The sequence below is a fragment of the Coffea arabica genome, chromosome 6e, assembly GCF_036785885.1.
Source record: "Coffea arabica cultivar ET-39 chromosome 6e, Coffea Arabica ET-39 HiFi, whole genome shotgun sequence".
Lineage (NCBI taxonomy): Eukaryota > Viridiplantae > Streptophyta > Magnoliopsida > Gentianales > Rubiaceae > Coffea > Coffea arabica.
In genome coordinates this window covers 5,436,667-5,459,717 of record NC_092321.1, presented here as the reverse complement: position 1 = coordinate 5,459,717, position 23,051 = coordinate 5,436,667, and the positions used below count along the sequence as shown (strand labels likewise).

The window sequence follows — 23,051 nt, the reverse complement described above, 5'->3', positions numbered from 1 at the left end:
CCATATTATAGTTGTTATAACGATTTTATAAAATTTCTTTATGCTTATTTGGGAAATCTCAAAATTTTCATCAATTTATCGAATTATATTAGTTTCTGATTTGCACCATAACATTATCACGACAATAACAATTCTCTCCTATTTTCTATGTTAAACAATAGACTTATGAATCTCCAATTTTCAACGAGTTTCTACTTGAATCAACCCATCCAAAGCCGAGAAGTACCTAGCACTCACTATCTTAAAAATTCAAGATACCACATTATTTTCGTATTCATTTGCTTTGTATTTATATAAACTCACCCACAACTCAGGGCCCCATAAAATGAAAACTAATATAGTTTTTGTCTGCTAAAAAAAAGGAAAGAAAAGTCAAGGAAAGTAACTTTCCTATAATTTTTGAATGTTTATTTGTTAGGAAACTTATGGAACTCACCACATAAAAATTTCTTATAACAGTTGATTTTCCTGTAAAATTTTTTCTTGCTTAATTGATAGGAAAGTGAGTCATAGGAAAGTTTCAACTAATTAATTTTTTTTACAACTCCTTTCTTTCTAATAAGCTTCTTCCATTCTAAGCTTCTACCTAAATTAGAATATCTTAGAATTTATCATTAAAAAAAAACCGGCTTATAGCTAGACATTCTATGCTCCTTTTTATGTCTACATATCTGTGAAATAACTTGTACACACATATAACCTTATTATTAAAGAATGAGATTAATTTAGAAGTAAACAATTCTTCCAATATGCAAAATGTTATATCTATTACATGTTTTTCTATAAATATATAATGCAAAAAATGAAGAGATTTAATATTGAATATTTTATACTGACGAACACACTATCCAATTCTTTCAATGACTTTCCAACTAAACAAACAAAATAATTTGTATTCTCTTGCATCATTTTCTTGTTAACCAAACACATGTGAAAAAGTTAACTTTCTTTTTCCTCACCTCACGTCACTTTATTTTTCCCTGCAGTCAAACAAATTGAGCCTAAAGAAAAAGAAAAAGAAAACGAAGAAGAATTACAGTGACAGCAGGCCCAAACGAAGCCCAGCAACACCGTCGACATTTTGCGGGTGAAAAATAGTACCCGACCAAATAACGAATGTTTTCGTGATCGTCCTCAGGATTGCAGCTCTGCTCAGCTCTCTAAGGTCTCTCTTTGGTACGCCTCCTTTTCCTTCACTGCCATTTCTCGCTTACTTGCTTTTCCTCACTGTCTTTCTTCACTAGACTGCATTTTTTGCTCCTGGAAAATTTTGGCGAATATTGAAGATTTATCGATCATTTGTTACTGTTTTTTTTTCCAACAGCTGGGTAATGGGTTAGATAGGGTTTTACAGAACAGCGAATTTCAACAGCTGACCATCGTCAAAAAATAATACTTACTTTTAGTTCCGACGAAATGTAAACTATCTGTATGCGGAAAAATGCTGCTGATTTGTGTTAATTTTCTGCACGAAATATATTCGATGAAATGCCAATGCGAAAGTTTCGTACTTTAGTCCAACAATTTTTTCTGAACTTATATTTGAAGACCCATTTATGATTTTTAATTTTTTGGGAGGAAATATTTAGTACTGTTTCAAATTGGAGTTTCATCCAAAGTGTTCCAAGTGGACACTTGGACTCCATTATGTGTATACGGATGCCGACTGCTATCCTCTCTGGATTCTTGATTACTTCTTTTTTTACCTGACGAATATCTTGGTTTTATTCAGGTGAAATTGTCATTATTGCTGAGTTTTTTAAGCTAAGGCATGGTGGGTTGGCAGCGCCATTTGCAGTCCTTATTGCGTCAAGCTGGGAGGAGACTTGATCAGAGCCGCCTTTCTCCTTTATATTCATTTTATCATTCAAAGGCTGCCCCAGGACTTGGTAGTTCTATTTAGTTTCTTGTGGAAACCTGATACTGATAGATGCATTGACTTTGACCATAAATAGTCGTACAAGGCTTTTTTTTGGTTGGCAATGCTGAAAAATTCCTTTTTTTTCCCAAAAAATGTAATGCATCTCCTCTCTGTTCCAAGACTAAGATGTTGGGTATCAGATTATCACAATATGTTGTAAAATTTACTGTCTGAGTAGTCTTTATATGTCTTTCAAATTGTATGACTGAGAGAAAAAGCTTTTAGCAGGTGAGGCGGCTCATAGAAACATACTGTGGAGTTCGCATTTTCATTGCACAACAAGACCTTTATATCACTATGTCCAGCAATTGGTAACTGCTTTTTCTCCTTTGATGAAGAATGTGTCGGTGTTTGGATTGTAATCTGTCATCTAGTTGCTATTTTTTTAGTCAGGTCACTGAAGAATGAGAAACTAAAGACAAGCAAAATAAATACATTAAAATATGTTTGGCAAGAAAGGATTATAAGATGAGACAACAACAATTATTAGAATTTTATTCCCCTTTATATGTAAAAGAAGAAAGTCTATTTCCTTATCTTGATCTGCAAGCTTTCTGCTGGCAGACAAGACTTCTCCTAAGCTGGTTGGGCAGAATTTCCTTCCATCATAATGTGTTTCGCTACAGTGTTGATCTACTTTGGATTGAAATTTTCATACTGACTGTGTTATATCTTTATGCTTCTTGGTGCTTAACCATTTAGTTGAGTGGCTTCAAATCTTCCATGCATTAATCGTTGATCTTTGAGATGTTGCAAACTTTTAACGCGGCAGGGATTTACCAGTACGAGAAAGCTACTTGCAGACTCTTCTAATGAAACTCCAATTTCATCTCCACTAACTCCAGCTTTAGCTTTGAGCGGTGGAAAGGCTGAACCTGAGAAACCAGTTTCTAAACCTTCAAAAGTACAAGCAGTTTTAAAGGGAATAAAACAGGTATGATAGGCACTGTATTTTAAGTGTGAGAAAGTTGGATGGTAGTAAGTTGGCCCGTCAAATGTGTTAACAATATGGGTTTGCAGATTTTCTTTTACACATTTAGATAATAGTCTAAGTCTATGGTTGCTGCAACAAGTCCCTGAACGCTGTATTCTAACAAATCATTTGAACTCCCGATTCATTGAAATTCTATTTCTTGCTGGGTGGGGGGAAACGAAGGAGAACCTGCAGTTGAGCTGGTAGATATTTGAACAGTTCATCTGTTTATTCTATGTTATCTCCATTTTATCTGTTTGTTCTTTTGTAGGATTGTTTTCTGTTACTTTCTCATTTTACTCTTGTTTTCCTTTATTCCAGACTTCTTGCTGACTCAGGTCAGAAGGCATTGTTCTTTGCGAGATATTTTTTTCCCTTTGTCTCTTTCTTTGAGAGAATTAGGATTTCTTGAGTACTTTCTGTAATATTAGTTTTGGTCCTCATAAGTAGTCATCCTAAGTAATCTGTTGGAAATTCTGGCTTTTTTCCACACAATAAAGATGAGAAAAAGAACATCCTACTGTGTTCTCCTATAGCGTTGGAACAAAATGGTCATCGGTATTATTTGTTGCAACCTTAATGGGGCTTTGATTCCTTTTTGCTTCTCTAGATCTGATTTAAATATTGACTGCTCTTTTTCTAACATTGACGTAGTTACTGGTTTCAGAGTCCTAAGAAGGTGAACTTGGTTGCTGCATTAGTCCGTGGTATGCGTGTTGAAGATGCTTTATTGCAGCTACAAGTAACAGTTAAGAGAGCTTCTAAGACAGTCTATCAGGTGATTTAACTGTCAGCATTTTTTGGATGATTTGTAGCAAATAATTTTCCATGAAATTTCTGTGGTCTGTTCTCTGTTACGCCAGAGACAGGTTATGTTTCTGTTAGTGTTTGAGGTAGAGTGGTTGGAAGTCAGTTGCATCTATTCTGATTACATATTCTTTTGGCCCTATTATGTTGAGGGTGTCTTGCATCCGAAAATCCGATGCTTCACTTCTCTGGTAAGAACTCTGAAAGCTGCAAGGTCTAAATAAAAACATGCACTGGCAGTTCAAAGGGGTTCCTTTGTATTTGTAAACATCCAATACTTCTTAAGAATACAATCGATGGTCCTTGAAAGATATGCCCATTACTTCTGGAAAAGTAACATATTGCTGTACCACTGCTGATATCACAGTGTTGCTTCCCAGGTCATTCATTCAGCACGGGCAAATGCAACTCATAATCATGGATTAGATCCGGATCGTCTACTTGTTGGTAACCTTTGGTCATAAATTGTCTGTCTGTGCAGTTCTTATGTGTACCCTTTTTTATTTGTGGTATCATACTTCCCTGCAGCTGAGGCATTTGTGGGAAAGGGATTCTATCGAAAAAGGGTATCCTACCATGCTAAAGGAAGATGTGGGGTAAAAGTAAGACCAGAATGTAGACTGACGGTGGTTCTGAGAGAGATTACCCCGGAGGAGGAAGCTGAGATAGCCAAGTTGAGAGTTCACAATTTCCGCAAACTTACTAAACGAGAAAAAAGGCTTGTGCCTCATCAGCTTATTGAGACCACTCCCATATGGAGCCGCAAAAGCAAATCAAAAGACGCTGCATCAGATGCGATGGCAGCTTGACCAGATTCCAGTTTTTCAATTTTGGTTGAAAGCTTAGGTGTTATATAGGAGACCCAAGCATAAGGAACGCCAATTATCGACTGCTTCCTTCTCCGCGTATTGACATCTAGAGTTGTAGTATTAATGCATTTTAGCTTCCAAAAAAAAAAGTGTTAGAACATGAATCTCGCTATTCTACATTGCAAGGCTTGTTTGTTTTTGAATGTTTACTTGAAATGACTGGTTTGCAGCTTGAGTTAACTGGAACGGCGACAGACTTTTCTTCTGTTGCATTAGTTGCCCACTCGTGGTTAGGAACTGCAACCCATTGGAAGTGTCAGTTTCTTATATGGACGGTGGTTGCAACAACTTGCATGATGTGCTATTCGTGGAGAACTCAGATGTGCTATTCGTGGAGAACTCAGACTGAGCCAAGAGTCAGTTTCTTATATGGACGGGTTGCAACAGCTTGCATGATATGCTATTCGTGGAAAACTCAGACTGAGCTAAGAGCACCCTGCTCCTCTGGACAATGGGTGCAAATAAGCCAAATCGAATTAAATTTTGATTTAATCAAGTTGAGCCTCAACTTAGAGCTCGAGCTTAAAATATTAAGTTCAAACTTAAAAAATGAAAAAAAAAATAGTTATTTTATTTTTAAAAAATAAATAAAATAATTATTTTTATTTCTAAAAATAAATAAAATAATTATTTTTTAATAATAATAAAATATTAAAAATATATATATGTAATTTTAATATTAAAATAAATTAAAAAAAATATATATATATATATATAATATTAAGCTCACGAGCTAATTACAAGTTAAAGAGTTTAGTATTTTTGAATTTGAATTCGAGTTTGAATTCGATATTAATCGAGCTTGACTCGAACTGCTATTGGCTCACAAGTTGGATTCGTTTGCAACTCTACTCTGGACTGGTTTTTGAGACTGGGAGTAGTAATCAACCAATATTCCATGAATAAATTTCTTGGCAACTTAACATTTACTATGATCAGCGCAAACATTGTAACACCTTTGGTAGATTTAGGCGAGAGACACAGCCAAATTAAAGCCCGTGGAAACGGCTACCAAAATCCCTACGCCACATTGCCGAAAGTAGCTATAGCATTGGATATTACCAAAAAATAATAACAATAACAATAATAATAGTTGTAGCATGAATAATAGGTGAAATGAACAGCTATTAAATCGAAAACATATTTGCCAACTCAAGAGTAGCTATAACTTCCTATATTGATACAAGAAATGAGGTCAGGTGACAATACTCTATAAATCAGAACTTCTGTACCGTATGATCTCAACACCCAAGTAGTCTACCGGACCATGAACAGCAACATGTGGCTTTCCGACCTGCACACGAACTGCAGAAATCTGAGGATACTTGGACAGGGTTGTAGATGCAATGAGTTGAGCCACAGATTCCAAGAGATTTTTTGGTGGTCCTTCTACAACTTCTTTGACAATGCTGCCAATCAACCAGTTCAAATTATAAAGAAGCTGTAGCTTACTAACAAACTACTGACATTTATTTGTTTGACAAGTGGAAGAGAATTCTGATCTAGACATCATTGCCAACAGTGTGAATTGTAACTAAATCTCAGTAGACATAATGAATGGCAAAGCAAGGTTCAAAAGATAACTTATATTAAATGCTTTTCTCCGAATTTATACTTTGGCAGGTCGACCCAGAAGGAAAAATGGGTAGAAGCTAGAGGGCAGGTGCGTCAAAGATTTCACAGAATATCCTTTTCATCTAGATGTATCAACAAAATTCACACACTGCATCAATAACATAAATGCAGTTGATGCATTGCAACCACTGAATATCCTTTGAAGAAACTAGTTGTCATGAAATTTTCAGATCACAATATCGTCATCCATCTAGTAAAGAAGCTTTTTGTAGAACCTCATAGGGGAAGACCATGTATGGATTAAGTTATTCCAGTAGGATAGGGATTTAGACAAAGGTAGGTCTGATGTCTCGAGACAAATTTTGCTTTTAACTTGTTTAAAAAGCCATGGGCTTTAGATTAACCATTTTCGCTCTGCTATTCCAACATTATACAAGAGAGGAGCTCAAATATAGTATAGACATACTCCTACTTAAGTGTCGAAATTCAATAAATCCTCCTGCCTTTTTCACTCTTTCTTTTTAATTAAGTAGCCCTGCTCTCTGACTTTTAAGGAACCGATGTCAGGCCGAACAACCTGAGCTTCAAATATAAGAAAAAGTGCAAGGTACAAGGGAGTCTGCTGCTCTGTTTAGACAGTAAAGCATTCCAAATTAGACAAGTGATATTTCTCATTCTGAGTTATTCTTCAATTGTCAAAGAACAAGAAGCAGATCCTACCCATACTCTCTTTTGCAAGCAGTTTAGTTTGGCATTTATAATATCCTGCCAGGAAGATGTTTGAATCACGTGAACATGGTCACCCAACAATGGAGAAAAATATTGGTAGGCAAAAGATCTATGAAACACAGGCAACCAAAAGCAAAACAATCAAGTCCCAATTCTTAAATTCTGTTAAGATTTTTGCCCCTCAAATGGGAGATAAATGAAGAAAATTGGGGATTATGACTTACGCATATATGGCAGTATAACTTATAGTATCTGAGAGGTGATCAGAAGTACCAGCTGCTCGCAGATCAGTCCAGGCATCCACATCTATCAAGAACTTCTGGCCAAGCTTCCTTTCTTCTTGCTTCACCCCGTGATACCCGTGGAACTTTAAACCTCTGAGTACAAGCTTGTCTCCCATTATTAACACCTTATGATCTGTATCTGCAGCTGATTGGAATGCAAGGCAATGAAAAGCAATTAAGGGAGACTGTCTTGACGCCAACAAAATTAAATTAGATATGTATTCAAAGCCAATAATAACAACATAGAATTAGTATCAAGAATTAAAGCATTAATATTTGATTTTTTAAAAACCTTTTTGCACTGCATCAATGAGTCGAGAAATCATCAAATCAACCTTCAATCAGATAAGAAAAAAAACTAGTAACATTTTCGGCCACACCCCTCTTCTCTATTCACAAAATTCTTTTGCTTCTTGCAGATAAAGGAACTACACAAAAAACAAGTAAAAATATACCAATGTCCAAGGATAAATACCTCAGGGATGAAACAAGCAACCCAACCATCTTAAGAAAAATTATCAATAGATAAAAATATAAAATAGAAAAACCAAAAGCTTTTCGGCTGTAAACTTTCTTCAGCAAACACTGCAAAATTTAAAAGACAAAGAAAGAACGCCAAAAAAAAAAAAAATAGCGAGTTACATGCACACAGAATTAGCATATATTAAGCAAAACCAGATAATCACTTACAAATGCTGGGTGATGACGTCATCAGTCAAGAAACCGACTGAGCTGAACACGGCAGCGCCGCCTAGAGTATCTACAATTCAGAAACCACTACCAATAATTCCACAAAGCCAGGGGAAAAGAAGAAAGGGTTCATAACATTTGGATCCCCATGAACCATAGGCGTAGTCACACTTTGCCCTCTGAAAAAAAAAATTATATATATATATAGACACAGACACACACTTTGCACACACACTTTGCTCTCCTATCCAATTAAATGTTACACCTTAAAAATGTGTGAAAATTTTCTTTCAACTTTGCCCTTAGTATTATTCACGCTTTGTTTCTCCCTTTAGTGTAAAAAAAAAAAGGGAAAATGCCTGTTTTCATCCCCAAACTTTGGGGTAAGGACACATTTCGTCCCTCAACTTTTGGGCATGACACATTTGATGTCTGAATTAATAATTTTTCACCAATGTCATCCTCAAACGGCAATTTAGCCAATTTTTAACGGAATTGGTCATGTGAAAATCACATGACCGTTAAGTAAACTTAAATCACATTTTTAACAAAACCTGTAAGTTTCCCATAAAGAGCTGGTATGTTATACGCAATTTATTTATTTTTTTTAACTTTCACATATTTAATTTATGTTAAATACAAAACATACTAGTTTTCCTTTGAGCGCTATTTAACCAATTTTTCCTATAAAGAGTTGGTATGTTTCCCATAAAGAGCTGGTACAAAACATACTACAAAACCTGCCAGTTTTCCATAAAGAGCTGGTATGTTATGGGCAATTTATTATTATTTTTTTAACTTTCAAATATTTAATTTATGTTAAATACAAAACATACTAGTTTTCTTTTGGGCGCTATTAATCAATTTTTCCTATAAAGAGCTGGTATGTTTCCCATAAAGAGCTGGTACAAAACATACTACAAAACCTGCCAATTTCCCATAAAGAGCTGGTATGTTATGGGCAATTTATTATTTTTTTTAACTTTCACATATTTAATTTATGTTAAATACAAAACATACTAGTTTTCTTTTGGGCGCTATTTAACCAATTTTTCCTATAAAAAGCTGGTATGTTTCCCATAAAGAGCTGGTACAAAACATACAACAAAACCTGCTAGTTTTTCATAAAGAGTTGGTATGTTATGGGCAATTTATTATTTTTTTTTAACTTTCACATATTTAATTTATATTAAATACAAAACATACTAGTTCAATGGGTAAAAATATGTTATGAATAACTCAAAATTTATACTTTTAATAGTTCAATGGGTAAAAATATGTTATGAATAATTGAAGGGCCAAATTTTTACTATTCAAATAGTTCAATGCCTGCTCAAATAATTTGCTCTTATATAAATAGTAAAAGTATGCAAAGTATATGTAATTTTTAAATTTTGAGTGGAGTTTTTTGTAACTATTAAAAATCTCAAGGGATGTTTGTGAAATTATCCCTTTTCATTTTTCATGCTGATTATTTCTTTTCTTGCCCATTTTTCATTTTATCCTTATTTTTAGTTTCCCCCCCCCTTACGTACGGAACGCAAGTGTTTATTGATGGATGCTTAGTCAAAATTACCAAAAGTTGACTGATTGCATGCAGGAAATTGGCAGGTTTTGTTAAAAATGTAATTTAAATTTACTTAACGGTCATGTGATTTTCACATAACCAGTTCCGTTAAAAATTGGCTAAATTGCCGTTTGAGGATGACATTGGTAAAAAAATATTAATTCAAACATCAAATGTGTCGTGCCCAAAAGTTAAAGGACGAAATGTGTCCTTACTCCAAAGTTTGGGGATGAAAACCGGTATTTTCCCAAAAAAAAAGGTACACTTTGCTTTAATAGTTAGCAACTCTATATAATATATTGAACCAGTAGGAAAGTTATAATATAATTTTAATATTTTAAATTAACATATGTTATCCTAAAGCATTATTGATGAAAAGTATCATATATATAGTTCTTCAAAATAAGCTTTCTATAACATTTCTTTACAATATAATTTTTGTAAATTTTTCTCTAGATGGAATTAAAAACATTTATAGTTAAAAATGTACTATAAATAATTTTGTATGCCATAATATATTTTGAAATATTTAAAATTAGCTTTAAAATCTTTAACCTCAAAGAATAAAAAAAAATGAGTTATGTAAGAATTTAATAAATTTGACATTAAACAAAACACATTGACAAAACATTACGAACACAAAATTTAAAAGCACTTGCCAATATAAGTTTATACATAAAAAACAACAATTACGTACTTTTACTTAATTAATCTAAAAGATATAAATATTTTTTTAAATTACAATATTTGTTTTAAGAGTAAGAAAGGGTATAAATATTTTTTTAAATTACAATATTTGTTTTAAGAGTAAGAAAGGGTATACGTATTTGTTGATATCAAATTTATTAAATTTTTACATAACTCATTTTCTTTTTGAGGTTAAAGATTTTAAAGTTTATTTTACATATTTCAAAAAAATTATGGCAGATGAGATTATTTACAATACATTTTTTACTATGAAATTTTTAATTCTATCTTGAAGAAAACTTAAAAAATACATTGCAAGGAAATATTGACAATAAAGTAATTATATAGAAAGTTTATTTTAAAGAACTATATATATATGGCATTTTTCATCAATAATGTTTTAGTGTAAAGTATGTTAGTTTTATGTGTTATAATTATGCTGTAACTTTCTCATCAGTTCAATATAATATATATAGTTGCTAATTATTGAAACAAAGTGTACATTTTCTTGGTTGAAGGGGGCAAAGTAAGGGCAAAGTTGGAAGTAAAATTTTCACATACTTTGAGGGTCTAACATTAATAGGATAGGAGATAAAGTGTATATTTTTTTATTCAGGGGGACAAAATGAGACTATTACTATAGTTCATGAGCGCAAAGTGTTATTAACCCAAAAAAGAATTACACACCAATTCCTATCTTATGTTATTATCGCTTTACCCCCTTAACGTTTGGTGCCACTATCAATTTTTCCCTTAACGTTATCTTTTTAGTCACTTTATCCCCAAAACTAACGGTCAAACTTAACGGAGTTTGTTAATTAAAGTAAAAAAACATGTTTAAACCTTAAAATTATTATCACTTTACCCCCATAAACTATAGTCTCATTATCAATTTAACCCCTAAAGTTATTTTTTAGGCAATTTATCCTACCATTAATCCAACTTAGCAAGTTAAAAAACTTTAGAAGAAAATACCCTCCTCTTTGCATAATAAAAATAATAAAAAATGTAGAGTAACTCTTCTCTTTTTTAGTGTCAAGAAAAAAAGTCAAAATGTTAATTTATTTTTTCTTAGCAATCTTATTAATATAAAAAAAGAATAGAAAGATGGAGGGAGGGAGGGGGAGAGGGAGAGAGCTCAATTCTTTTTTTAAAAATTACAAATAAGAAAGAATTAAATACTTTTATTATTTTAAAATTATTTCACTTTTCTGTTTATTACCAAATTTCAATTCTAATTCCGACAACCTTAATGTAATCCTAATTCACTTTCTTCTTCTTTTCTATCTCTTTTTCTTTTTCTAGTATTAATAAGTGTGAAAAAAATTTTGAGAAAACTCTTTTATTTTTATGTTTTTCAATCTCTTAAAATGAAAAAAAAAGAAAAATTACCATTCCAACTTTTTTATTTTTAATTATATATAAGAAGGGTAAATATACTTAAAATTTTTGACCATACTAGTTAGATTAACGATGAGGTAAAATGTCTAGAAAATAATGTTAGAAACTAAAATGATTGTATCACTATAATCTAAACGAATAAATTGATAATAACAATGTAGTAATACTATAACATAAAAGGGTATTTTTGTCCAAAAATTCTTAACATGTTGAGTTGAATTACTTATGGGGGTAAAGTGATTAAAAGATAACGTTAGAAGGTAAACTGATAGTAGTGATATAGCTTAAGGGGGTAAAGTGATAATAACCCTTATTATTATTATTATTTTTTGGGGGTCAAATGTATCTGGATTCAAGGGCGCTTAAAACCAAAGGATTAGGCGACTCGTTTTCATTTTTTCAAAAAATAATAATACTTTTTACCCCCAATATTTAGAGTGTAGACCAACTAATGTTGAACAAGTAAGATTGTAGGGATTGGAAGTCGAAAACCAGCTATGAATTGATTTTTATAGACTGCGACATAGCCTTACAGAGGTTGGCAATCAACCTCGGAGGGAAGAGCAGCCCGAGCTTCAAATTAGGAAAGGATGGAATAGGTTTGAACTATTTTATCCACCTCATCTTGGACAAGGATAGAGGGGATAGAATCAATCTTCCCAAACTCGATGTGAAGTGGTTGTTCGAGGACTGTTGGGGCTTCACCAAATTCGGCACCACAAACTGGAATCACTTCCTAAATAGTAGGAGCTTGGGAGGCTGCATCTAAATTTTGAGAAATGTGTTCCGAAGAACTCATGACGTCTGTACGAGAATAAGGAGTAGGAATGTATTCAGAACAGAACTAGAAGATTGGCTAGAGGAAGAGGTAGATAAAGATAGAACATCTATTGGAGCTATTTGTCGAGCTACCCTACGCTTAGGTACCGAAGTAGAGTAATGTCTGAATGCTCAAAAGAAGACATAAAAGCTAAATGAAGAAAACTTATACGGGGAAGAACTCTTCTAGGGAAGTTGAGTTGCCTGGAGCGGACGCCCTAACTGATAACAGAAAGGTGAAAAAATTTTGAAAGCGAAAGAAAGTAAATGTGAAAAAATGACAAAGATTTCCCCTATTTATAGAGAAATGGATACGCGGAACAACTGATTGATATAATACGTCTCATCATGAAAGCCGAAGCGTCTTGAGTAATCATGACGGTTGCATACATTTACTGCCGCCGACCTACTGTGTATCTCAGCAAATAAAGACTAGATTCATTCATTTGGATAAAAATAAAATCTGGTCTTTGGGGGGGGGGGGGGGGGGGGCGCTATTGTACAGGTTATGATATATGTCTGGCCTATTCGTCAAAGTGCTGAGAAAGGGCATGTCTGAACACCATTAGATTTCAAATACATGCATGTGGTTGCTTTCGAAATTAATTTTTAACTTAAAAAAAAAAAAAAAAACACCATTAGATTAGCTTAGTAATCATAGCGAAGTTTATAGAATTCTTCTTGAACATAACAATTTGGGGCAGGAAAAGAGTGGAAAGAGAAGGTGGAGGGAGATAAAAGATTAAAAACAAAAATTTAATTTTCTTTAAATAACAAAACCATAATTATGTAAAAGATTCCAATAATACGCTAAAAAAGGCATAACCCATTAAGTACAAGCCCATTTATTCCCTACGTTGGTGAACTCACAATTAACAGGGCTAGAACTCCAGAGAGCTAGCTTTCAACTTCCAAGCTGGGTATAGGACAATAGAACCACCCAAAAAACAAAAAAATTTTAAAACAGGAGGAGCAGGAGGCATACATTTTTGTACCACAGAGCACTAAGTAAACAAATTCCATGCAATAGAGGTAAGAGCATAAACTCCCAACACATCGAATTGTATGTGCAAGTTTGCATTATTGTTAAACTGCAGCTGCGGCTCCAAAAAGTAAAACCGATGAGCAAAACAGCAAGCAATTACATAAACAACCATGGATGACAGCACATATAAGATGTTGTAGAATAGATAATTACAACACGGGAGGGTTGGGTTGGTTTGGGTGGTGGGAAAGATTGCGAGTAGAAGGTACCACCTATGTAACAAGGCATCCCACTGAAAAAAAATAATTACGCCATAAATGTTTCAGTAAACAGGTAAGCACGAAAACAAAAGAGGAATACTGAGCTCCATAAAGACAAGGATTCAAAAGTATAATCAATTTCGACAGGAATGTTAACACTACGTCGCTCCCTGACGATCTTCCCACCAGAAACAGGTAAGGATGATGTACAGACATATTTCTGGAGGAATCACCTCTTAAACAAGTAAAAATTTTGTTGGCATATGTACAATGGTTACATTGCTGAGCTCCTCCAATTTGCCCCAAATGAACTTGGAAACCTAGAGGCTGGCAGCAAACCTGAGGTACGATGCTTGAATATGTCTCACTATCCAGTTTTCCAACCATATAATTAATGGACATTATTATGTACAGTATCTGAAATTCTCCTGTAGAAGAGAACATAAGCAGATGATGTCTTTATCTGCTCCTCGCTAATATGGAAAACATTGCTGTCATCAAATTCGTACCACCTATTTTGCCCATGCTGCATCAAGCAACAAAAATTCCAACTGGGATAATAAGTATTTTGGATATTCTTTCGACAAAGGATTGACCACTTGGGATATAAAAGTTTTTTTTTTTTAAGCAGAAATTCAAGTTAGAGAAGGTGAACATGTTTTAATGATCAAATGAGTTCAACTATAGGAAAATGCGCATAAAACTAAACTATGCCTCCTAGAAGCCAAAGGATTCCAACTCCAAAATATGAAGAAACAACGACTGAATAAAAAATGAAAAAGAAATATTTAAGCAGAGAAAGCATCAAATAAGAACTGAACATAGATGAAAGAATGCAATTGTCAGCAAAAGGACAGAAAAATCAAGTAACAGTTCTTTATCAAAGTTCTCAACTATTTACTGACCGTTTACTGAAGTTTTCAACAAATCCATTATTGTTCCACCCACAAGTCAATCTATTCTATCTGTTGATGTGAATAAAACATATCTCTCTAAAGGTTTCCTGAATATGGACCCCCAAGAAGGCTAACCTCTGAACCAGGGAAGAAGCATTATTTCTATGCATAACTTCAATATCAAAAGTAATAACTATACAATCTTATGATGGCTTTTATATTAGGAGTGTTATTAAACAAGCATTTAATGTTCTTGCTATGATGTACCAAATTAGAAAGTAAAGATCAACTTTTAACAGAGCCTTTAATCCAAACTAAACTCTCGTTCTTCTCAAAGAGTAAATGCATGCTACTATTATTAAGAGAAAAGGATCTAGTCCTTCCAAATAAAAGACAAATAAACTCAAGCGGAGGTCAAAATATTCACAGTCGGTAAGACAGAAGAGGGGAGGTTGATGAAGACGTATCCAGTTCAAAATAACTCATTCAGCATAGAAAAGAAAGATGAGACACTGGATTTTACATCAACAGAATATGTCTTCAACCGAAAAAAAAAAAAAAAATCCCACAGCTTCTGTGCAACACTTGATATCCAGTAATTATGTATAAAAGGTTATGAAAACCACATAGAATGGACACGAACTGCATCTTCAGTTCTAACTAATAAAAATGACATCCAACTTGATATCTTTTCATCAAGTCCCTTTGCTAGTGGGATACAAATAAAAGAGAGAGAAAACACATCATTTAGGTTAGTCATGCAGACATCTCTATGTCATAAAGACCAGAGACCCCCCCCCCCCCCCAAAACAAAAACAAGCAGAGAGGGGTGGGATTTAAGAAGTGGGGACAGGAAGGAGGGATTTGAACACAAGACCTCTAAATCCTAGGGAAAATGTCCAATTAAAAATAGAGACCAGAGATGTTCTTGTTTCCCAAACAATACTAATCTCCATTTCTAAATTCCTTGTACATCAGAAACCTTTGTCAAGTTAATTCTAAGATTAAATTCCAATGATCTCCCTCATCTATTTCCTTGAAGAAGGTAACTTGAAATTTTTACAGCATCCTTAATTCAAAGGTGGTTTTTGTAACGTCTTTCAGAAGTCTCAAGGTGAGATCAATCACCCCACAGCTTATCTACAAAAAAAGAACGTAATTAAAGAAAGCCGAAAAGAACTTACTTGAATGAATGCAGTATAATGACCACTCCCCATGCCACCTTGGTGATTACTTACAGCATAAAGCATGTAATGGTGCGACATATGGATATTTTTGTGAGCCATGTAATTTGATAGATCAAAATCATTTATAGGAAAGTCAACAAATGTTTCTAGCTTGTTTCTGAAATATCGGTTGTATGAGAACCTCTTTAAATGAATAACCAGTATCTCTGGCAATCGCCACAGATCTAACTTTTTGCTGGCTTGCCTGTGAGTTTTGCAACTGGGACAGTACCTAAATAAGTTGACAATACCACAAGGCAGTGAGACCAAAAAAAGCAATTTCTGCAGGGAATGGGAAACAGTGCTCATGAGAAAGTAGAGCTAATACAGTTTTACTTTGTATGAGCTATCAAAAAAGTCTACAAGCAAAAATGCTAACAATAGCATCACATTTGCAAGTTGAATACATAAAGCAAAAGAAACTCAAGACACGCACCACATGTCTTCTGGTCCAAGTGGTTCCTCCTTCAAGAAGGCGTCAAGGCATTTATATAGGGAAACAGATTCCTGGTACTTTCTTGAGAAGAGTGTAGATTTATGGACTTCTGGTAAAACACTCATAAGGGAAGTGTCATACACTTCCAGCATTTTTTGGGGCCAGGAAACAAACACATTCACAATGCCAGAAGACACTGATATTGGCCTCGGGTTATTCATTTCTATCTTATACTCTTTCCAACAAGATTCATTCAGATAAAACTGAAAGTCACAGCTGTCAATCTCAGATTCAGGCTCTATGTCTGCATCTTCATCCAGAATTGACTCTATCTTACCATCTCCATTAGTGTCAATCCCTTTACAATCATAGTCATTTGACAATTCTTCTGCAGGCATTACAAATGGGTTAAGCAGCTTTAGGAATTCTTTGCGTATCTCAGATCCTTCAGAAAAATTAGATACCCTTGACAGGAGAGGCACACCAAATTTCTTGCAATATATGTATCCAGTAAATTCTGACCTGAATCAAACATGTTATAGAAGATACAGATTAGTCCAGAAGTTTATACGTCCATCCCCCATCCCCACCGCCATGATAAGTCTTAAGTAAAGGTGGAAAGCTAACAAATCAGTGCCAAATATGCTTTCCTGAAATTATCACCAAGCTCAAAACTCAAAACTCAAGCTCATTAGATCTCTTCATATAAATTAAATCCTTAACCTTTTGGAACCTACAAAGTGCATGAATGAATAAATCATCCAACAAGACACATAAAAGTTCAGACTGTCTTTGATTTTGAAAAATAAATGCTCTACTTTCAAGGGGACAAAACAAATGAATTCAGCCACCTAACACTTGTGAAGAATTGTTGAGGAAGCAACAAGTAAATTTGACAATGGATGTTACTATTATAAGTACTGGCTGCTTAACTCACAAAGATAGTACAATACCATATGCCGTGTGATAAGTGCTTGCCAGGAAGAGAGAGAGAGAGATCAGACAAACAAGAATTTGGCCACAGACTTAAAAGAAAAACTGACAGCTATCACATCGTGGAAAAACCTTCTCAGAAACATAGAATTTTCAAAAGACAGCAACCTTGGAAGCTAGAGCTGATTCCAGTAACAGTAACAGAGATTGGATGAAAGCTGCCAACACTTACTTTTCTTCACGTAGATGTCGGAACACGAACAAAGGAGGTCTTTGACTTTCTTTCAGCATTCTATAAGCGACAAGATGAGCCTGATCTCTAATCAGGTCTATTTTACCAGATGGCTCCTCTAGATAACCAAGAACGCTACCATCAAATACCTGCAGATGACCCCACATGTCAAGCTGTAAATTCTCCATTTCACAAAATCATACAAGCAACATGATGGGCGGGGCAACAATATCCTAGACATGTTAATTTCACCATGAATAATTTGAATGAAAGACATTTGAGGTTCTTCGAATTAGATGCTTAAGGTCAAGTGAACTATAATAATGGAGCAAAAGGAACAGCCTAATCGTGTAATATTCAGCTTGATTTACATAGTTGAAAAGAACAATAAGGTCAGACAATATAACTACCATTGCCCGTGGCTTGTTAATGGTTTTATCCAGCTTTATGCTATGGATTACACAAGATATTTTCAGAGTAAAATCATAAATAGTAGAATCGAACTGGTAAAGAAAGCTTGGGTTGCCAACTCAGCTGGAATACATGATAGATAGAAAAGCACCAATTAATCAACTATACTTTGAAAAAGTTACCTCAGCAATTAACAGTGTCTCATCATCTCGTAAACAGCAAGCCACACTCAAGGCCTCAACCAGATCACTCAAAGTCCCATCTCTGGGCACAGCAACTGTGACTGGCAAAGGCAAAGTGATACCATCGGTGCTGAAAATAGTCAAAGTCATTTTTCTCATTGTTGTAGAAGGAAGTGGTAATGACAGGTACATAAATGGATCAAATGTAATGGATAACTTCTTGCAAACAGGGCAAACCAATGTTGACCGGTACTGACCCTACAACACAATAAACAAAATTAATTACTCACATAAGCGAATTAGCAAATTATAGTGCCACTCCTTTGATGAGGTAAATCTTCCTAAAAGACTCTGTCTTTCATCTACATTATCACAAAAATGTGAGCCCATTAAAATTCATCGTAATACAAGAATGTTTGTGAAGTTGGATGCACTTAAAAGTTAAAACTTGCAAAGATAACGGCATGGGTTATCAAAGACATTGGTAACAGATGAGGAATGCTCACTTGGCACAGATCAACAATGATAGAGTCATTGCGAGCAAGATGATTCCGCCAATGTTCATCTGCAACTTCTTCATCTAAGTGTCCATCTACATCCTTCACTTCAACATAAGGCTTATGCTTTACACGATCGAGATCTTCGTGAAGCCCATCCAACAAAAAAGCAAGAAACTCCTACATGGCAGTAGACAAATAATGCAACATTTTCCATGATTGATTTTTAATACTGTACAAAATGGCATCTATGACATCCACAAAACTACAGAACTCCCTTTTATGAATGTTACTGTGGAATAGAAAATTGCATGGAAAAAGAAAACCTTAAAAACAATACACATTCTTCACTGACTTGAGCATCATGCTGACTATATCCACCGAACTGAGGAGCAAAACCAGCAATCACAGACTTAAATATCCTTGGAGCCACTGGTGTTGCTCCTGGAGCCCATAGCTTCCTCAACAATTCTCCAAAAGTTAATGCTAGCTTACCCTGATGAAGTGGTCCAAATTAGTAAAAACTTTATCAATATGGACACATTTATGAGAGAAAGCGAGTTTAAACAACTTTACTGGAGATTAAAAAAGGTACAAGAAAACCAAAAAGAAAATGTAAAACATCATTAATACTTACATTCATGCCTAAAGGATTTTCGAAATTAAGATCTTTTCGGAAGTCTCCAAGGAAATAATCAACCAGCTCCCTTGTATGCACAAGACACTGGAGGGCACTGTTCATAAAACAAGTGTTCCCCAGATTATATAATCCAGTCAAGCCCAAAGCACAAGCATTACTATAGCTACCATCAAGGGGAGGCGACTGCTTGAATCTGGAGAATAGCTCATCATCCATACTCCCATTCATCGTCATTGTACCACTGATAGGAGGAGCTTCAATCTTGCATTGGTCAGTAATCATTTTCTCTCTTTTATTGTCTCTAGCCTCAGCAACCCCATAAACTTGCAACTCCAAAATCATCTGTAATAAGCAATTCCAAAGAATGAAAAGGAATATACAGTTAAAAGTCAAATCTATGCGAAGTATAACGTGTTAAATAAGCCATCAACTCCATAAAACAAATAATCACAACTAATATAATGTTTTGAATTATTATGATCAAGTAAATAAAACACTCCTCTTAACAGCTAAATGTCTCATGTGAAAAGTAATTCAAAATGTTAATGGTAGACTATCCATTCCAATGCTGTCCGATATAATCACTAAGAAGCCTATACGCAAACATTGAAGAAAACCAATACCAAATCAGTAATCGTACGGGCTTTATTTCTTCTGGAAACTAGAAGTGTACCTAATCAAAACTCCAATCCACAGAACAACCCAAAAAGAAAAATGAAATTCACAGTGACACAAGCATATCTGCATTTTGCTGTTTCATATTCTATGCATTCAATGGCAATTTTAAGAACAGAGTCAACTTGATTGTACGTACTCATGTCTCTAAGAATTAGGATCATGTAGATCAACATTTTCACAATTAGTCAACTAGGATGTAGGCCATATAAGGCTTACAATGATTACAAATAAAGAAGAGAAGTAAGTATCTACTTACCTCCTCACGAGGCTGATCAAAATCACTGAGTAGCTTCCTGTCATCCATGAAAAACTGGTTTGTCTGTCCGGAAAAGTCCCAAATTTCCAACTGCACAACAGATGAAAGAGACCAATTTGTCTCCAGTTCTTCCTTTCTTTCTTATACAAAAAAGGAGATGGAGCACGATGTGGGCTACTAAAACGTTACTCAACTTACCATGCCGGAATCAACACAAAAAATACTGCAAGCTCGATCAAAATCTCTAAGCTCGTTGTCCTTGAAAATGTATGGAAAACTTGTCAGATAAAGAAAGCAAGAAACCACCAAGACAAATCAGTTTGTACTATCTGCATATAGAAGAGATCCAAAAGCATGAGACAAATCATACTAATCACGTTGCTCTTCTAAAGCATGAGACTATCCCCTTACAACTGAAAATCAAGCTTTCGTTCAGTCCCTTCATGCTCTTTTTGCACATATGAACATATTATTCATAAACTTTTACAAAGCAAACTAAGAAAGTTCTTAACCAAGTGGCAGAAAGGTAATAAATTTATGGTAATTAACAGAGGAAGACAACTTCCTACAAGATAGACTTTCACACTTACTATCACGTAAACTAAGTAGCAAACCATTTAATTCGTTGGTTGGCTGAACATAAATTCTGATTAAAGAACAGTGCTATATCTTTACCATTTAGAAATCCCAGAATTTGAAAGCTTAAGCTCCATGGAACACTATCTTACTGCTGAAACACTAAAAAATTCAAATTGCAGATAGAAACACAATGTAGAAACAATATGATTTTCCCAGACAATTATTAATGATTTATGCAGCTGAGAGCCATCACAGATAGAGCTGTCACAAATAGGCAGAATGATGCAATTATCTGGGGCACAATGTATAACTGAGCTAAGAGCAAATCGTGTGAGCCTCCAGTGCAGCGCGCCATGCCAAAAGTGAGAGAAACCCTAACTCTCATTTTGCTCTTAGAATATGAAATAATTGAATTCTATGTAGTTATGGTTGTTAATACTTTAATATTGTGGCAATTAGAATTAATGCGACAAATCAACGCTATACCCATTCTCTAGATCCTAAGCCATTTTACATATTCATAAAGCATAAAACATGAACCGGGCTCGTACTTCTCTCTGTCTCTTTCTGCGCAAGTAGATCAGTAACTCAGCTCTCAAGAACTTTAATCAAATTTCTTTTATGCTTGACCAGAATTGAAGTTCAATCACTAGTTGGCAATGAACTACTAACAAGAGGGCAACAATCACAACTTAACAGGGTAGAGAGATGCCAAGGAAAAGGAGGATTGTCTTGAAACCTTTCGGTTTATCCTTATTATGAGTGAATCTGTTTTGCACGAAAAGGAAAGTCGGATTTGTAAAGAGAACAAGTCCTGTATAATATCTGCTGCCGCTAAAAAAGCTCCCACATCCTTAGTATCATTATGCCTACAAGGAAGAATGAAACAGATAAAACGTCAATGGTACGGTACATGAATTTCCTCATGACTGACACTAGTCCAAACACACAACTTTTTGAAAACGGACATCGTCAGATTACAGATATATCAAGAAATCGGAAGTCAATTTATTTACTCACTTTCTAAAGGTGAGGTTTATGCCGCTCTCATACTAATATTCTACTCACGAACGATTAAAGAACCGTCAAGATTTTTACAGGGACATTTATTACTACACGGATTTCTGATGGCTTTAAAGAAGCCTTTGTCGGTTACTAATGATAATTAGTTATGGCAACTCAGTAAATTCATCCATGATTAATTCGGGAGTGGCAAAATACAGAAGAAAAGTAACTGCAAAAGCATGCAAAAGACCTAAAGAGAGTGAAATTAAATAAGTATTTCACCATCTAAAAGCTCTCAAGAACATCCATTCAGAAATCAAAGCAAGACTAAGATCACTGGTGCCGCTGCAGCTGCCAGAAACGCCCTCTCCTTGGGCGGTGCCGGTCTCCCCAACTCTCGTCATGTCAAGGACAATCTCGGACTCCACCTCCGACAAGAAATCATCCATCTCAAGCTCCTTATTACTCAAACGCGACGTCACATTATACAAAACTCCCTTATTCTCCCCACAGCCGCCACCGCCGCCATACAACGCCGCATTCGCGTCAGTCCACCACCTACATAAAAAAAAAGAGTCAAATAGTAAAAGAAAAAAAAGTAAGAAAAGGAGGAGGAGGCGGCGGCGGCGGGAGCGAAGTGAAGAAAAAAGTACCTGAGGGGAACTAAGAAGAGGGGTTCAGGGGAGGAGGAAGGAGAGGAGTAATCGGAAGACAAAACGTCGTCGGCGAAAGAAGGGGAGGGGGAAGAGAGGGAGAATAAAAAGGAGGAATCCATGCGGTGGAAAGAGACGGAGAAGTAGCGGAGGGTTTTGAAGAAGAGGCGTTTGAGAAGGCGGAATGGGGAGAGAGACGAGAGGAGGGAGAAGAAGGAAGTGGAGCGGTGGTAGAGAGAGAAGTTAAAAGCTTCGAGTTGGGGTGGAATACGCAGTCGTTTCAAGCTTCCAAGGCTACGGCTCATAATACAAACAACTCTCTCCCTCTTTCCTACGTAGGCACACAAACACTTCTAGAGAGAGAGAGAGATGAAGCAAAGCAATTTTACTACTCCCACTGCTACTAAAGTAGTTTAGTAGTAGCAGCAGCAGCAGAGAAGAAAGGGAATGCGGGGCGGTATTTTCCAGAAGGAAGGTTTGGTTGATTGATTGACGATGATGATTTTCCTTAATTGTTCTTTTTTAAAAATAAAGAGAAACAGAAATTCTTTTTTGCTACTCCATTTTCTACGAGCTATTTCTGTAAAGGCCAGACGAGACCCACTACTGGTGTTGTCCCGTCCGATGGGGTTCGACTGGGTTGGGCTGCGGATGACAGGTGGCGACAAAAATTTGCGATGATGACAGGTATTCGAGCTCGAGCGACTAGTAGACTTCGTACTCGAATTCAAAAAATGATTCGAAAATTCAAAATTGATTTGATTATACTTGATTTTCTTGCGAGTATAATCACAGTCGAGCACTTGATTCGACTAAAAGCATAATTTTGATAGTTTATACAACTTTCAAGTCTAAGAGAG

At 35.2% G+C, this 23,051-nt stretch overlaps 3 protein-coding genes across 10 annotated transcripts; 1 reads left to right on the top strand and 2 right to left on the bottom strand.

Moving 5' to 3' along the window:
- The first annotated feature begins 1,037 nt into the window (after window positions 1–1,037).
- Window positions 1,038–4,750, top strand: LOC113694116 (uncharacterized). Of its 4 annotated transcripts, none has more exons than XM_027212968.2 (7): window positions 1,038–1,176; window positions 1,733–1,889; window positions 2,150–2,232; window positions 2,694–2,855; window positions 3,562–3,672; window positions 4,082–4,148; window positions 4,230–4,750. In XM_027212968.2, exons 2-7 carry the CDS (start codon window positions 1,772–1,774, stop codon window positions 4,508–4,510), a joined length of 822 nt encoding a protein of 273 aa, XP_027068769.2. In that variant the 5' UTR covers window positions 1,038–1,176; window positions 1,733–1,771; the 3' UTR covers window positions 4,511–4,750. The 4 variants fall into 4 exon arrangements, with proteins under 4 accessions (XP_027068769.2, XP_027068766.2, XP_027068770.2 ...); XM_027212965.2 differs by having other exon boundaries at window positions 2,147–2,232; XM_027212969.2 differs by having other exon boundaries at window positions 1,043–1,165.
- An 850-nt stretch (window positions 4,751–5,600) lies between these two features.
- On the bottom strand, window positions 5,601–8,007 carry LOC113691959 (dihydroneopterin aldolase 1-like). 2 transcript variants are annotated; one of them, XM_027210290.2, is made up of 3 exons: window positions 7,849–8,007; window positions 7,099–7,303; window positions 5,601–5,979 (listed from the first exon to the last, which is right to left on the bottom strand). In XM_027210290.2, exons 1-3 carry the CDS (start codon window positions 7,868–7,870, stop codon window positions 5,781–5,783), a joined length of 426 nt encoding a protein of 141 aa, XP_027066091.1. In that variant the 5' UTR covers window positions 7,871–8,007; the 3' UTR covers window positions 5,601–5,780. The 2 variants fall into 2 exon arrangements, with proteins under 2 accessions (XP_027066091.1, XP_071910799.1); XM_072054698.1 differs by lacking the exon at window positions 7,849–8,007 and adding an exon at window positions 7,634–7,773.
- A 5,642-nt stretch (window positions 8,008–13,649) lies between these two features.
- On the bottom strand, window positions 13,650–22,745 carry LOC113692753 (ubiquitin carboxyl-terminal hydrolase 8). Of its 4 annotated transcripts, none has more exons than XM_027211290.2 (13): window positions 22,192–22,742; window positions 21,821–22,096; window positions 21,231–21,402; window positions 20,153–20,212; window positions 19,955–20,044; window positions 19,018–19,362; window positions 18,736–18,876; window positions 18,390–18,560; window positions 17,884–18,141; window positions 17,291–17,439; window positions 16,126–16,647; window positions 15,648–15,921; window positions 13,650–14,118 (listed from the first exon to the last, which is right to left on the bottom strand). In XM_027211290.2, exons 1-13 carry the CDS (start codon window positions 22,494–22,496, stop codon window positions 14,080–14,082), a joined length of 2,802 nt encoding a protein of 933 aa, XP_027067091.2. In that variant the 5' UTR covers window positions 22,497–22,742; the 3' UTR covers window positions 13,650–14,079. The 4 variants fall into 4 exon arrangements, 3 of the variants coding, with proteins under 3 accessions (XP_027067091.2, XP_027067089.2, XP_027067090.2); XM_027211288.2 differs by having other exon boundaries at window positions 13,650–14,093; window positions 22,192–22,737; XM_027211289.2 differs by having other exon boundaries at window positions 13,650–14,093; window positions 21,273–21,402; window positions 22,192–22,734.
- Window positions 22,746–23,051: the final 306 nt, after the last annotated feature.